Genomic DNA, 17,870 nt, shown 5'->3' on the forward strand with positions numbered 1-17,870 from the left:
TGACTGTCATCCCTCACTGTCATTTGGTGAGCAACTCATCTACTTTCTCTACCCTCCACCCCAAACTCCACCTCCACAACTCACACATCACCCCTCTCCCCAGGACATACAGTTCTCTAATGACTTTCTTTATATCACATTAATGCGTGTTCATGTATTAGAATGACAAAGTGAATGTTCTGATGGCAGATTAGTTCAAAGAGCCTCTAAAAAATTGATTAGTCAGGTTTTATTCTCTGAAATCTCTCAGTTCTCATCTCAAGAGTATCTCAAATATTAGTCTTTCCAATGAAACTAAAAATGTTATGGAAATATATTGATATGGGAATATCACAATACAAAAGATGTTCTTTTCTGAGGCTTCAAAAAGACTTACTTTGAGCTCTGGATGGTGGTTCTGAACCTAACCCTTTAAAACCTTAAAAAGACACCAAGAAAACTTATTGTTGTTTTGAGATTTAAAACATCTGGTGGTTCCTGAACTTAAAAATATTGGGGAAAAGTATGCATTGTAGGAATGAACACAGGAGACTTTCTGCATGATGTCCTTACTTTCCAAAGTGTAGTGTAGAAATGTCAATGCCAGAATAGTGCAGTGGTAAGAGATGGACCAATAAAGTTATACTATCTATTTAAAAGTAAATGCAGCAACAGGCTGTTCATGTTGCTAATCAGGCAGTATACAGTCATTTGCCTAGAGGCAGATATCACTGAAATAGAGAGCAAAGACCATCTCCATAAAGAAAGGAATTTCCTAAACCTTTTGGATTAAGCCCAAATCTCTGTCCTAGTCCAGGAATAGATCAGATATAACTTCCCATTACCCTGAGGGCCAAAAAATCAAATCAAAGTTGATAGAATATAAGATTTTTAAAAAGAGGTATTTCCAATCAGCAGTTTTACTTCTTCATAAACATCTGTATATAAAGAGGATTAGGTATTATTATTAAATTATTAAATACCAAAGGATTTTATTTTAAAATTATTATTAATTACCTACATTTTTTATGTTTGCTTCATTGGAAAAGGTGAAAGAAGAGTCTAAAATAATCCTAATGAGTTGTATGATATTTCTGGATTGTTTTGAGAAAAAAATTTACTCCATGTCATCCTCTTATTTTTAAATCATCTCTGTTTACCTGCTCACAGAATATTGAATTCTTGATTGCAGTATTTTCTGCTTTGCATTTAGGCTGGAGGAGAAAAAGCTAGTTCTGAAGAAGCCTTGATATATGAAGAGGATTTAGATGCAAGAGATGCTATTGAAGGGGAATTGGAAGAAAGTACAAAATTAAAAATATTGCGTAGGTTTGCCTCACTTGCTTCCAGATTGAAAGAGTTCATTGGCAATATGATCGCTACTGCTGGAAAAGTTGTTGTGACCATCTTACTTGGTTCAACAGGTTGGTGCTTTTTGTAGTTCCCAAAGACCTCAGTTGGGTTAAGTATGTAGCAAATGAATATTTGGCACATGGAGGAATAAGGAAATAAATGTTCCCAAAAAACAACCACTTATCTAACTTGTAAAACTGGAAGAGACCTCAGAGACTCCTTTGCCTTACAGATGAAGAAACTGAGGCCCAAGAAGGGTAATTGGCTTGCCCACAGTCACTCAAGGAGTGAGCCTCAGAGGTGGTAGGTATCTAAACATAAGCCCCCTGACTCTAGAACCAGCATTTTTTCCACTTCACTATGCTACTAAATTAATAACAGGAGTCCTCAAAGAGGGGGTTTCATGTTCAAACCCTGGGTGATTTTTTTCCCCACTTAAATTCTATTGTATAGTATAGATGTTATTTGATGCCAGAAAAATGTCATGGCCCATTGATAAGATTGTTTCTGCCAACCCTTTCCACTTTCAGATTCCTCCTGCAAGTGTGCTCCTTCCTTGCAGGCTTTTATTTCTTCCTGTTAATACATTGCATTACAGATAATCTAAAAATGCGAATCTTATGGCATAAGGACATGAGCAATATAGATATCCACATTTTATTTGTGACCATATTGTCTTAATCCAACTACTAGGCATAGAGTATTCTCCTTCCTAATTTAGCTTATAACCTCTCCCTAACTCTTCCCAAACACTCCTCCCTCAGTGTTTTCCTCTCATTTTGGCCAACTGAGTTGGGTGCATAATGATGCTAGTTTTGTCTTCTACACCCTCCTCCCTTTGGGATTTTTAATTACAGCATTAGAGGAGACTGTATATCTCACAAAACCAGGATCACAGGACCATTTTAGATTATGGAGGCAGGAGATGTATCAATAGTTTTGAAGGAAAAAGTCTGCAAGAAGATATTTCAGTTGTCAAAGAGATGCTGCTCAATAGATGGATTAAAAAAATTATCTCAAACTGAACCAGAGATGGATTCACAACCCCTGTGGTTTAGCTATCTTATGTCATAACATTTTATAGGGTAGAACAGAATTTTGATATGTTATAAATTTCCATGACCTGCTGCATTATTATAATGATAGTGAAATCATAGTCCATCCAGAAAATTAGTAGCTTCTGTGCATTACAATAGACTAAAATTTCTATGGGAACATCCCCACTTTGAAATAGATACTTTGTTCATTAACGTAGGGAAAAAAGATTAGGCAAGTAAATTCTTTAGCTAGAAGCCTTTGAAAGCTTGGTCATAATACTTTTACCATGGCTAACACTTCTCAGAGCATTTTTTATCTGATTCTCAGAAAAGGAAGAGATTTCCAAAAATTTTTTTGAACAAGTGTCCAGATTAACTTTCGGTTGACTACCAAAGCAATCTATCAGAAAGGAGATAAGGAGAAAGAAACTGCACATTTCCTCCTAAAAATTTGGGATAGGGATGGATTGTAGGAGAAGGAAAATGAATATATAAATGTATAAGTAATTTCAATGATGATAAACATATCTGTTTACTGTGCTTAGAAAGTAGAAGTAAGATTTGTTTGTATGGTTATTTCCTAGCCTTAGTATTATATATGATGCTAATTAGTTGTAGTTTGTATTTGAAAAATGCTTTTCCAGCTGCATATCAGTATTTTAGAATTCCATTTCTCCCCTCTCAGGTATGATGTTACCGTCTTTGACTTCATCAGTATATTTCTTTGTATTTTTGGGACTATGCACATGGTGGTCTTGGTGCCAGACTTTTGACCCACTGATATTCAGCTGCCTTTGCGTTTTAATGGCCATCTTCTCTGCTGGGCACTTGATTGGACTTTATTTGTACCAGTTCCAGTTCTTTCAGGAAGCAGTTCCACCTGGAGACTACTATGCAAGGTAAGTGTGCGTTTAAATTGTAGACTAGGCTGTTTTGGGCTGCTAGGCCCCAAGCTAATGTATAGTTATGGCTACTCAACTTAGCACTCCCAAAAGGCCGTAAAATAACCAGCTGAATCAATGAAAAAATATCATAAAAAAGTAATGTTATATAAAGCATGGAAAACCAATCCCAACTCCAATTCTTAAAAATTTTCACCCCTCAGCTGATTATAATCAATGAAGATCTAGATGAGCCTTTCCTAACTAAATAGCCAATAGACATTTTAAACAAGATTATGTTCCATAGGGATAAGATGTTTTATGGACATATTTAAATTAAAATGACTGTCTTTGATGTGCACTTAAGAATTACTTATTTTAAAAAAATGACATAAATAAGGATATTACAATGTGGATATTGCTCCCCTCTTTTGATTACACATTACTCATTTCTCTTTCAGACATTCAATTTATGGTTTTGAAATTTGTTGAAAGAACTGAGTTTCTCAGAGTTTAAGTGCTGACTTTTAGGAGATGATATACTGTAACTGGAAAAGTAAATATCACCATAAAAGGCAGGGTGGAGGGGGCAGTCTTTATTGTTGTTTGTTTTACAGTAAAGGATCTTTTGTGCCACCTAGAGGCAGTTTGTTGGCAAAACAAAGAAAAGACACCAACATTGGAACATGTAACTTGTGTCCATGATTAAAAAAAAAAAATTAAAACTTATCTGACTTAATTCCAATTTGTTGGTCCCAAAGCTTAAATTCATTGCAGTTTAACTAAATCTCTATAAGAATAAATCCCTAACAAGCTTTTAGGTCACTACCAAGTAAAAATTTTAGTCAGTTTCTTTTTTAAAATATTAATATTAATAAATCTAATATAAAATTGCATTTGCTTAAGTTTTTGTACCATGCAAATTTATTGATGTTGGGAACATTTTTATATTATAAACTTTGAGAATTTCATCTACAAGATAATAATTTTTTTCTAATAATCATACTATGTGAATTCTGGTATCAAAGATAAATGTAAGCTGAAGACTAGGAAAAAATATTCTTAAGTAAGGGTTGTTTTGTTTTGTTTTTGTTGTTTACTTTAGCAGAGAATTTTAGAATTGAAAAGAACCTTATTCAATATCCTTGCGAGAAACATCTTCATTAAACCCAATTCAGACTCAGTTCTTATCTTATTCCTATATATAAATAGCAGCCACAGAGAGATAGAACTCTTTTTGAAGAAGTAAAATAGGCATAATAAAATAATACCTAGAGAACAGTGCAAGGAGAGCCAATAGTGAACTATAATTGCTTTTGGTCAAGCAACGTAGGACAGATCAATGGACAGGATGACAAACAAAATCAGTAAGTCATATGTTGTGAGACAATGTCTAACATGGGAATTTGAGGGACAGGGTAGGAAGTTGTGTGGATAAACCTGTTCTGGCTGTTTAGTTCTAGATGCACCACTCTGATAGGCAAACTGGAGGAATGATTCTGCCAATAAAGGTTCAAATACAATTTAATTTTTTCAAAGTAAGGGTTTGATGTACTATTTTTATTGCATAGGGTGTCCAAAAAGTCTTACTGCAATTTTAAGCTTTAATAATTTGAAATGTATAAAAGCTACAAGCTTATAAAAATATCATTTGGAGATATAATTATTTATATTCATTTTATATTTATTTGCTTTTGTAAATTTTGAAGAACATTTTTTAATTTTAATTTTAATGCAATAGAACATTCTGTCATGTATTGTATTACAACAGTTTCTGGATGGCACTTTCTCAGACTTGTGCTTGGCTACCTCACTTACATCTATGTCCATCAGGGTTTCAAAACTGTTCTGTATGTATCAAAACTTTATATTCAGATACTTTTAAGGCTAGGATTACAAATGGAATCCTTTCAGTCACTGAGCAACAGCTGATGAAAGTTTTTGCAAAGTCCAAAAAATGACCAGAATGATGTACAGCACAAAACTGAGGTTAGATTGAATTTTAATAAGAAACATTACTATTTTGAAATTTTAAATAATTAACTTTTCAAAATTTGGGGGGTAATTTTTTAAGCAATTTTTGTTTTTGAGTCAAGTCAAACTCATCATGACCCCCATTTGAATTTTCTTCGAGTGGTTTGCCATTTCCTTCTCCAGCTCGTTTTATGTATAAGGAAACTGGAGCAAACAGGATTAAATGACTTTCCCAGGGTCACACAGCTAGTAAGTTTCTGAGGCCAGATTTCTCAGGAGCATGCATCTGCCAGACTTCAGTTCTTGCACTCTTATCTGCTGTGTCATCTAGTTGCCCCTTTTTAACATTATTCTTTTGAAGTTTTGTAAACTTAAATTTACACTAAGACTTTTAAGATATCCTATACTCTTTTGCATAGAGTAGAACCCTAACATAACAAGTTAAATAGGTAGAATATGGTGTTGATGGCCTCATTTTATTCTTTCAATGTCCCTTTCCTCCTTTGGACAGCTCTTCTTTCTTCTGTGTCCTAACTGACCTTGTCGAGAGTGTAACTGCTCTCCAAATATTTGCCTTATAAATGGGCACTAGGAAGTCTTTGAAGATATAGTAAATTGTTACAATCAAAGAATCATTGTCAATTGGGTTGCTCTTTTGAAGGTAATGCCCCTACCTACCAGGGAAGGTAGACCTAATCCTTAATAAAGTCACTTTTCAATAACACTGACTCTGAACCTAGATTTCAGGGACCTAGATGGCATCTGCCTCAAGGGTTGTGTGTGTATGTGTGTATATATATATGTGTGTGTGTGTGGGTGTGTGTGGGTGTGTTAGAGTAAGCATGGCATTGTTGGTCAGAATATGATTTGACTTTCAGCATAATTAAGTCTATCATGTATTGACAAATTTTACGATAAGCTTTCATTAAGTTTCAAACCTAATTTTTCTTTGGTTTTTGGAGAGTATTATTAGAAGGCTAGGTCAGTAATTTGAGTATATGCTTCACATATGGTCCTCTATAACCTAAGTGAAGCTGGAAACTAAGGTGATTTTGAGGATAAGAAATAAATAGATGCCCCATTAAAAATAATTTTCTTTCATTAATTAATGTCAGGCTAAGATTTCTTTATACAAAACCCAGTCCTTTCTTTGGTAGGTTATAATTGAAAGAGGATGATTCTGACATCACAAGAGTAGTTTGCCTAGTTACTAATTTTGTGACATTTTAATCCATCTTAGCCTCAGTTTTTTCATCTGTAAAATGAGGATATTTGATTTCTCAGGTCCCTTCCAAGCCTAAAACCCCTTTGAGTCAAATACTGGGATTTTGTTTTAATTGAATATTGACTTGTCCTATTCCTTGTAGACATATACACCTTACATTGAATCAAGGAAAAGCTTTAAAGGCTCACAAATGTTTTCTTCACAGCAATTCACTGAGGGAATTTAGCTGGTGTTTTTACTGATTACCTTCCATTTGCTTCTTCTACTTGCCTTGTCAAAAAGAACAATCTTAAGATTGGAATCTAATTGTGCAAATATAAATGAATTTTCTATCAATTATATCATATATATTTATGAAGGCTTCCTGTGTGCCAGGCGCTACAGTAGGTGCTAGTAATACAAATAGGGAATGGGAAGGAGAAACAAGCATTTATTAAGTACCTATTCTATGTCAGGCACTGCTAAGTGCTTTTTAAATTTTATCTCACCTACTCATTCTGGAGGAATTTACATTCTTCTGATACACTTAAAAGATGAACTTCCTTAAGATTAATTTATTTTTTAAGGCTAATTTAAAAGTTTTAAAACTTATTTATGCTTAAATCTTTGGGTCTGGGCTGGGTTTGATGATGAAGGGAGAAAAAAATAATTATTAAAGGAGCATTTCTTGATAAAACAATAGTCACATTATTTAACATTTAAAAATCTTTACATGTTCTACATGTATTATGTATATATTGTAATAATTGTTTTATTAGCAGGGGAATGAAGCTATATTTATTTTTGTATTGTAAAAGAGAAAGACAAAACAACAACAACCATTCCATGGTCTAAAACTCTAACTCATGGGTTTAAATAGATGTCTATGTAGATTAAGCGGAAAAAAAGTTGAAAGGATAAGTGGACATGATGTTTATAAAATAGATAGAATTCTATAGTTTCTACTGTTAAATCTATGTCAATACACACACACACACACACACACACACACACACACACACATATATATACATTTTATATACTTATATATGTTGGGCAGCTAGGGGGCACAGTGCATAGAGTTCCAGGTCTGGAGTCAGGAAGGCCTGAATTCAAACCCAACATCAAACATTTACTATCTGTGTTACTCTAGGCAAGTCACTTAACCCTCTTTGCCTCAGTTTCCTCATCTGTAAAATAAGCTGGAGAAGGAAATGGCAGACCACTCCAGTATCTTTGCCAAGAAAACTCCAAATAAGGTCATGAGGAGTTGTACATGACTGAACTGACTAAACAACAATGACGAAATATACATACTGTTTCTCTTCACAGGATGTAAGCTCCTTGAGGACAGGTGCTTTTTAATTCCATGTTTTTATGTGCCTAGCACCTTGCAAAGTTCTTTGCATAGAGTAGATGCTTAATACATTCTTGTTGAATGATTGATTGAAGTCAGTATCACTAGAGCTGAGCCTTAAAAAGAGCTAAGTAGTGTGGGAGCATGAAATGGGTGAAGAGGGGAAGTAATGGGTAATCATCCTAGAAAATTTCAACACATTACAAAAGACAGTGGAAAAATGTAGAGAAAGGTGATGACTTTCTCTATGTATTATCTTTCCATTGGTGATTTTAGCTCCCAATGGTTAGTACCAAGTTATGGTGACTACTATGTTGTATGACTTCTAGATAACCTGCTCCTAGTTCAAAAGGAATGCACTCAATCTTGCACATGCTCAACTCTATTAGACATTGCCTGATTTTCCTTTGTAGGATCCAGACTGAGAAAATGAACACCCTTTTGCAGTGTGGCCTGGCCTGGCCTAGCCTTGCCTGGGATTGATTTGGTGTGCCTGTCTTACATTAGGGTGTTCTGAGCTCAAGTAAATAGAAATACACAAGAAAGATTAAACTTTTTAAAATTGAGACTGGTTGGCAAGAATTTCACCTGAAAGCCATCCAGTGTGGAGAGAAAAAATATACAGAATACTATCACTTTAATTTTAAAGAATATAAACTAACCCATCAAAAATACTTTCATTTGACTTTATTGGCAAAAGTTAAAGGAAAAATAAACCTTTACCTTTCAGATTGTCTTCCATCTATTCTGTATGTATCTTGTGTGTTCCTAGTTGTTTTCATGTTTTCTCACTATGCTCCTGGAGGGCAGGACTCATTTTTTCCTTTAGTTCTTCAGTAATGGGCAAAATACCTAGCACATATAAGTACTTACTAAATAACTAATGATTGTCTATTTGCATTTATTTGATGGAGTTGATCAGTGTGAGTGGTATTGTTTCATTTTCCAAATTGTTTATATTTCATTAGTGCTCCTTCACACAAGTTAAAGTTAAATTAAGTGCATACTCCCTTTAGAAAATTTGAGTTAAAAATTAAATGAGTTGATTTGCCTGATGGCATTCTGTATTGATATTACTTTCTGATTTTAATGAGGCAAGCATAGCATAACCATTAAAAGAAGGAGGAAGGGAGGGAGGAAGGGAAGAAGGAAAAGAGGAAGGAAAGAAGGAAGGAAGAGAAGAAGGAAAGGAAGGAAGGGAGGGAAGGAAGGAGAGAGGAAGGGAGGAAGGAAAAGCAGAAAGAGATAGACAAAGGGAGAAAGCGAGAGAAACCCACGAAAATAGAACAAAACCTTTAGAAGTTATAATTGTAGAGTAATACAATGCTTAAGCTGGAAATTACTAGAGATAATGTAATCTAACTCCATCATCTAAAGTATATGTAGTCTCAGAAGAGTTAAGTGATGCTAAAGTCTCTGCAGTTAGTAGCAGAGCCAGGAATAAAATTCAATTCTGGCTAAAAATGGCTAATTGTTGTGGGAAACTTAGTACAACTCCTCTGTAATTAATGAAAACACTTGCCATGAATGAAGGAGGACCCTTTCTATTCACAACAAAGAACCTTGTTTAAATACTTTCACTCATCAACTTTACAAAATAAATGAAAATAACAGATGATATTTCACTTTTGAGTCTCTCAAATGAAAAGTGGATTTGTTGTTGTTTTGCTGCTTTTGGTGGCACCATTCATATTCTTTAGCATTTTTTAAGAGGCTGAATTCCAAGCCAGGTAATGCTGATTACTTCCCTTCAATTGGTCTGACTTACATTTATTGCAGTTGTATACCTGGGAAGGAGGGAGGGGAGAGGGTCAAAGGACATTTCCTCAGTTAGTACAACAGATTTATCTCCACAGAGGTCGTTGCATTATTGGACATACATCTTTTTATGTCTCTGCATCCTTCAGAGTATAAGTCGGCCAAAGAGCCCAAAGTCTTTTTGTTACCTTTTTGTTCAAATGTTTACTTTTTGTTACATTTTAACTTTTTGTTCAAATGTTTTTAACATAAATACATTTCATTGAATCATTTTGCATTATAGGCTAATATAGACTGTTAGACTTTCTAACAGTCATAATAAAATCTCACTTGACTTTCTTCTCTTATTCCTGTTAATGGTCTTACTATTTCTATGCTTGTAAATATAAAAAAAAATTATATTCAAGCCTTTTCCTGTTATTCCAGAGCTCCAGTTCCTAGATGAGTCTACTATATATGCACATTTGTATTAAGTAGATGTCATATATACATAAAGGAATAGGATATTTTCTACAGTGGTATATGAATTAAGTGGGATGATGTAAAATAATCAAATTTATTTACAGACAATAGAAAATACAATGTAAAATAATAAAATTTATTGACAATAAATTTTACAACTTTTTATGTCTTTAAAACACATTGAATATGAAATATATCCTTTTACTCTAGTCATTTGTTTTATATAATTTGCCATTGATTTCACAAGATTTCAAAATCTATTCTTTGATTCTTCGCTCTGAAACCACACTTTTATCGTAGTGGATTTTAAATATGTCTTTTTGGAAGACTAGTCTTGATGATGGCCCATGGGTTTTCAATAGGGCTTAGGTCAGATGAGTATCCAGGCCACTGAAGCCTGTTTATTTCCATTTCCAGGATAAATTTCCTAACCTTTCATGACATGGTTAAGGTGATAGTATATTATTCCATCTCTATTTGAGATTTTTTTCTAATTAGGAGCAATTCTTCTTCTCCAATAAACACATCAGTGCATTTTTCAGTGTTTGAAATTTCTTCTGGGAGTGGGGAGCAAGAATTTGCAGGCTCCCAGGAAGTAAAAAAAAAATCCTCAAAACATTTTCAGTAGATACTTTATAAACTACTGAAGATGCTCAAAATTTACAGTTATCTGAACATCTTCTGATAATGGTTTTTGTATAGTCTTAATGAATAAGTGAATTTCATTAGTAAAATTATCACCTTTTCCCTCTGTAATACTCCAATCTTTTTGTATTGTCTTTCCCAAGACACAATTTTTTTTCTTCATAAAATTGACTAGTAGCTGTTATTTTATAGTAGAGGAATTAAAAGCAACCCTTGGAGCTTTCAGGTTCCCCTAAAGGTCTTCACTTGTATTATGAGGATGAATTAGGTTATACTGCAGCAAGTTTGTTAGTTCTTGGCATTGTTCTTTGTTAGTTTGTTTCTGATAGCACTTTCCTTTGCATTTTGGTGAAATCAATCTTGTTTCATTCTGAGCTTGAATGATCCTTGAAAACACTTGCATTCTCCACACCAACAGCCACTGCAGTATCTCTAACAGGTATTGAAGTGTGCCTTTTAAGAACTACAACTTTTGTTTGTTTCCTTGGAGTAGTGTCCATTCTTTAAAGCCACAGAATTATAAACACATCAAAAGAGACCAAGGAAACCTGTGAGTACCACATGACATGTAATATTCAACTGACAGAGAAAGAACTAAAGGTGGAAAAACCAACTTAACCCAATTTCTCTTGTCAAGATCAGAAGTTCTGAGTCAGTCTAGTGTCAAGTATACATATATGACCATTTCAGTCACAAAATGAAACCATATGAAAAATTATTGCTTGACCTAAGTAATTTGAACACATCTTAGGCCTTGATTCATGTCAAAGAAGCCAAACTCACTTGAAATAAGACTAAACTCTTAGAGTCATAATATGAATTCACCAGAGGATGTGGACATTGAGAGTTCTGTGCTTTTCTGCCTCAGGTAGTTGCTAGTTAGCTACTTATAATGCAAATGTAGTCCAGTCTGAACAACTTGTGAGAAGAGATAGCACAAGGCCTTGAAGAAGGTTTCTCTCCACTCCCATTTGTCACAGAGTATGAAAGATTCCTAACAGGATACAACAAAGTAATCTAGGAAGAAAGGAAGAATAAGAAACCAAGGAGAGATCAGAGAACAAATACAGTATCAAGAAACAATAACAGATACATGGACTTCTAATTTTAGAACTAGAAGTAACCCTGACCTAATAATTTAGGAAACTATGGCCCCTCTGGGCCATAGAGGTGTTAAATGACTTGGTGGTGCCAGGGTTGAGACTAGAACCAGGATTTCCTGACAATCAGTCCATTGTTCTATCTGTCTCTTGCTTATCTTCCCTCTGAACACTGTCAGGCACTTGATACATGGTAAATAATAAAAATTTTATTTTTTTTAAGCAGATGGGGGGCAGCTAGGTGGCACAGTGGATAGAGCTCTAGCCTTGGAGTCAGGGAGACCTGAGTTCAGATCTGGCCTCGGACACTTTAACACTTACTAGCTGTGTGACCTTGGGAAAGTCGTGTTTTGTCTCTGTGCCCCAGAGCCTAGGATGTTACTGGGCACATAGTATTTTAATAAATTCTTGGTGTTATTGAACTGAACCAAAATGAATGTTAGCAGTTCTAGCAACTTTGAAGATTTGCTGCCAAAGTTGGCAAAATTACTTGAATCTTTTATCTTTCCCACCCCAATTTCCTACACAATGACACAAGCACTACTAAGTTGTTCTAGTTCACCATCAAGAAGGTTATTTGAAAAATAAAATAAAATAAAATAAAAATAGGGGCAGCTAGGTGGCACAGTAGATAGAACACCAGCCCTGAAGTCAGGAGGACCTGAGTTCAAATCCAGCCTCAGACCAAACACTTGACACTTACTAGCTGTGTGTCCCTGGGCAAGTCACTTAACCCCAATTGCCTAAATAAATAAACAAACAAACAAATAGATAGATAGATGAATGAATAAATGAATAAATAAATAAAAGAAGGTGTCTTCAAAAAGAGGAGAACTTGCTCTGTGAGCTGAGGATTTTGTTAGAGTATTAATACATGTGGGTTGTTGGAGATCACAATTGAGGTATGTTACTAACTCTTCTAACACAAACAGCCTCATGAGTTTCTTAGTCTCATGTGAAAAAAAAAAGTTGAGATAACATAGAGACATGCTTTTTCTTAAAGGATTTTTGGTATGAGTTTTATTTGACTGTCCCCAAATTGAGATTTAAGGCTTGAAGACTGGACTTTATGAATTGTTACAAAGTATTTTGGGGTGCATCCTCTTTTTTTGGATAATAAGCTAGAGGACTGTGGCTACATTGCCTCAATCTATTACCCCACATATTACATGAGAAAATAGAGTTGGGCTTTTCTGGAGTTTAAATGAGTAATTTTCAAGGAAAATCCGAAAGATTCTAAATGAGGCCAGGCAACGACTAAAACAACAGTTGTGATGTCCTATAGCATCACTTGATCAGAAAACCTTGCTCCACTTTCAGCTCTCCATTTGCAATCAATTTGACTCTGGACAAGTCAGTTTCGAAGTACTTACATTTCATTATTTTTATTGAGTCATTTTTAGGCATGTCCTATTCTTTGTGACCCCTTTATGGGGTTTTCTTAGCAAAGATACTGAAGTGGTTTGCTGTTCCCATCTGCAGCTCATTTTGCAGATGAGAAAATGGAGGCAAGAGTTACGTGACTTGCCCAGGGTCACACATCTTATAAGTATCTGAGGCCAGATTTGAACTCATGAAGATAAGTCTTTCTGATTTCAAGACCAGTGCTCTACCCTTACATCTCAGAGGATCCCAGATTCAGAACTGTAAGACACCTTAAAAGTCTGCTAGACCAGATCCCTAATTATACAGATGAAGAAACTGAGGACCCAAGAGGATAAATGATTTGCCCCAAGTTATACACATACAAAATATAAGAGCAGGGATTTAAACCCCGGTTCTCTGACTCTAAAACCAATGCTCATTCCACTGTACCCTGCTTAATCTATGAGCTTCAGTTTCCTCATATGCAAAACGAGGATATACTAGATGATCTATTCATAATGTCTCTTTCAGTTCTAAAATTTTATGATCCTATGATAAAACTGAAAAATGGGAAAAATATATTTAAGAGCAAACAGAAATATGTATAGAATAATTTTACGTACATATACCTATTCATATCTAATGGTAGCCATCTGAGAGAGGCAGAGAAAAAAATTTACGTAACAATTTTGTTGTGTATTTGAATGGAATAGCAAGTTGTGAACAGTAGATTTGCAGTTTCATGTACAATCATCTTTTGTATTATACTATGTTATGGAAATGCTTGTTTTATTCCACAAATTAAAAATAATTTTAAAAAAAGAATAATAGTAAAATACAAGAAGAGAAAGAGTTAGGAATCCAGAAACTGTAGAACTGACACCAGGGTACTAAATGAATGTGATGTATGGAGACACAGTATAAATCATGAGAGAAAAAAAATCAAAAAGAATTATTTTAGACAGAAAATAAATGTCATTCTATCTATCTATCTATATCTATATCTACATCTATATCTATATCTATATCTACATCTACATCTACATCTATATCTATATCTATATCTATATCTTCCCATGGCAAGGCCAAGAGAGACTTGGGCATGCAACTAGTGAAGGGTTTTTGAACCTTGATTCAATTTAAAAGGTGTCAGGTGTATTTGATTTAAACAAATGCGTAGTATAGCTTGGAAAGATTCCCACATAAACAGAGGAATATCACTTATGTTTGCAGGTGTGTGTGTACATATGTGTGTGTGTTATGAATTTGTAGAGAAAGAACTTTGAGTTTAAGCCAATGCACTGTATGATTCTTTCTATATATGAATTTTGAAGGACTAAGTCTTATAAACTTTTTCATGGCTTCTCTAACAAAATTTCTAAGGTACAAATCCCTAAGCCATTGGAAATTTCGGTTCATTTTGAGGTGGCATGCTATATTGCAAAATATTTTGTGTGTTAATAAAAAGAGATACCTAAAAGTTTTCATCTAAATTTATACCTCGGTCTGTAGAGCTCATTATTCCTCCTTCATGGTTCTATAAAGGGATGTGGTGGTGGAGGCATGGTTGGTTGTCTTCTGTCACATCAATCTCACAGGGTTTAGGAGTATTTCCCTGAAACTTTCCTAGCTTCCATTATAATTCATTATGAGTCACCGGTCTATGAATTTGTCTAAAGTCTTCTCAAACCTGTATGTATTTTAACTTTTTTTCCTCCCTATGCAAACTTGAGACAGCATGGTACAGTGCATGAGTTTTGGAATCAGCAAGGCATTTAACCTGTCTGGTCTCTGGTTTTTCATCTTTAAAATTAAGAGGTTAGACTTGATGACCTGGAAGATCCTTTTTAGCTCCAAGTCTATGACCTATGGAAATTTTACTTTTCTTTACCTCGATCTACTTTTCTCAAATTATAAAATATTCTCCATTTCTAGTGTTATTGGATTTAATGAATCAGTCCACACTCCCTCTACATGTGACCAAAATATCTCTTACCCAACTTGTTTTTCATCATTTCACACTGTGTTTTGATCTAGTATCTTATGGATACTAGTTCATATTTTCCCTTTTTTTAAATATGGTATCCCAGGTATTCCAGGTACAAATGTATCATTATTCCATGGAGAGGTAGTGTTTTCTGCTTTGCTTCCAATAGCCTTTATGATTATTCCTGGCATCCTTTTTGACAGTAACATTGCCTTGGGCTTATGTTTCCAGACAGATGATTATCCCTTTTTGAGGTCATAATTGATAGGTCTTAGCCTATCATTTTATAAATATAGTTTGGATTGGTAAGTTTTCCCCCTAAATGCATTTATTACTGAATTCTTCTTATTATAATAACTAGAATTCACTTGACTGCTCCATTTTCATGGTTAATTTGGCATGTAGTTAGTCATTTTTCCAAGACATTATATTAGGCAGGAAGATAGGGGAAGGTCTTTGAACTATCTAGCATTTCTGTAGACCATTTGGGGCATGTATTATCTTGGAGAAAATTGAAAATTTTAACCACATTCCATGTTTATCTACAGATCACCAAACCTGTTAGAATGAGTCCAACAGGTATAGGTCAGGCTCTGGAGATCAGACAAGCCCCAAAGACCTAGGCTAATGATAGGAAAGCTTCATGAGTCAATGAATAGCGGGAGGCCCAGAGGCAGGCAGAATTAAGAAGTTCTCATTAGATACTATGAACAACAGGAAAAAGTCCCAGCAAGTGGTATAAGGCGGCATTAGGGAGATCAAGGAGCAGGACCCTGGCCATGGAGACAAGGCTTTAGTTGCCAGAACTATAGGCACAAGGTGTGAATCAAATGTTCAGTAAACTAGGGTACTAGACAAAGGTCTGGTTGGGGTAAATATATATTTGATCAATAAGTACCAGAATGTTCAAAACTAGGTAATATCCCTTAATGTCTGCACCAAATTTTAGAAAAATAAAACTTTACACTAGGGATACCAAACTACCAAAGGTAGTTTACCTTAAAATACAGTAAAAAAAAATGGTACTATATTGGAGGGGACTGTAGAGTAAAAGGACCTGGGTTTGAATCCATCTCTGATATTTATTAGCTATATGATCATGAGTAAGACTCTTAACTTTTCTGAGCTTCAGTATCCTCATCTATAAAATGGGAATAATAAATATTTCACTGCCTTCTTTGCAGGATTGCTGTGAGTAAAATGATTTGTAAGTCCCAAAGTACTATTTAAATATGAAATGTTATCATACTGATGCAAAATTATAAAAACAAAGTAGAATTTCAGCAAGCAAGGCCATATTAATTGAACTGGCCCCACTTTTATAAGACTTCTTATATCTTCTATTTAACAATAGGATTGGTCCCTGAATGTGGAATCAGTGATGGACCTACAGGTTGGAGGTGCTGCTGAGGGTGACCAAAATATAGGAACAAGAAGCCAGACATTTAATTATACTTATATTCAAGATTGTGCTGATAAATGTTTAACAACTTTCTTTCTCAAGGAATATGTACATGACACACTTTTAAGTTTATTCTTCATACTTCACAATTTTTTCCATAATATTAAGTCAACAGAATACAAATCAACGCAACAATAAATCATGCCCTCATTGTGGTGTTTGCCAATATCTTACCTGTAAATACCCTGAAATTTTTACAATCTGCTCTTGTGAGTCAGCTTAAGATGACTCTAGGACACCTTGTCCTATATTGAAATTCATTTACTATCTTCTACCAACATGCTTATAAGCTTTTGCTATTGTTTTGCTGTTATCTGAAGACTTGGCGATTTCAGGGGTATTTACTCTTCCATAGTAAAAAAAAAATTCAAGATCAGCTTCAGCAGTGATCTCTGAAGGACTCCACTATTGACACTTCTTTATTCAGAGATGTGCTTGTTTATCCCTACCCTTTGTGTCCAATGTCTAATTAATTTCTTAATCAATAACTAAAGATTCTTTCCCCATCCCATTGCAGTTCAATTATTAAATAGCTTCTTATGTGAAATTTGTCATATGTTTTCTGATTGTCTAAATATAATATGAGAGGCAGTATCATTGCATGGGATAGAAAATTGGCCCACAGTTTGGAACACTCAGGTTCAAGCCACTGCTCTTTGCAATCCTGGGAAAGCCACTTAAGCTCTCAATTGTTGAGTCCTTTCAGTCATTTCTGACTCTGCATAACATCATTTGGAATTTTCTTGGCAAAGATACTGGAGTGATTAGCCACAAACACTTACTAATATTGCCACAAATGCACCACAAACAACTTAATATCTTATGCCTCAGTTTCCTCATCTGTAAAATAAGAGTTTTGAATTTAATAGTGTTTAAGATCCAATGCAGTTCAAAATCTATCCTTCTATGAAAAATGAAGGTATAACAACACAATGAAGTTGAATGAGAATGATGAGTAGAATAATGACCATCTAAGTCATTTTTAGTGGTTTTAAGGAGAGTCAATTAAAGAAACTATTTTTATCATTCACTTAAAAGTATATAAGTATCATGTGCAGTGTATCACACTAGATTTGGTGCATATTTATAGCAATGTAACATGGATGTTAGATCTAATATAAGATCTTAGAACAGAAAAAATATGAATTCAATTGAATACATATGTATGGGGCACAACATCTCCATTCTGAAGTATGCTACTGTGATGTTGTATTGTGATATAGAGGTGACTCTGAATTCTTCCCCTTCTGGATTTCTCTATTGCTGTAGAGAATACTAGTTTCCTAGTCACCCTGGTGCAGTAGAT

The 17,870-nt window shown here is 34.6% G+C and overlaps 1 protein-coding gene across 5 annotated transcripts in view; it reads left to right on the forward strand.

The window, feature by feature from the left end:
• LOC114054137 (piezo-type mechanosensitive ion channel component 2) overlaps positions 1-17,870 on the forward strand; it is a 527,965-nt gene that overhangs the window by 340,410 nt on the left and 169,685 nt on the right. For all 5 annotated transcript variants that reach the window (XM_027877280.1, XM_027877282.1, XM_027877281.1 and 2 more), the window contains exons 6-7: positions 1,193-1,403; positions 3,055-3,268. In XM_027877280.1, coding sequence (XP_027733081.1) covers positions 1,193-1,403; positions 3,055-3,268 — 425 coding nt within the window. The remainder of the gene's footprint in view (positions 1-1,192; positions 1,404-3,054; positions 3,269-17,870) is intronic.

Source organism: Vombatus ursinus, unplaced genomic scaffold (assembly GCF_900497805.2).
Source record: "Vombatus ursinus unplaced genomic scaffold, bare-nosed wombat genome assembly UNPS02014812.1, whole genome shotgun sequence".
NCBI lineage: Eukaryota > Metazoa > Chordata > Mammalia > Diprotodontia > Vombatidae > Vombatus > Vombatus ursinus.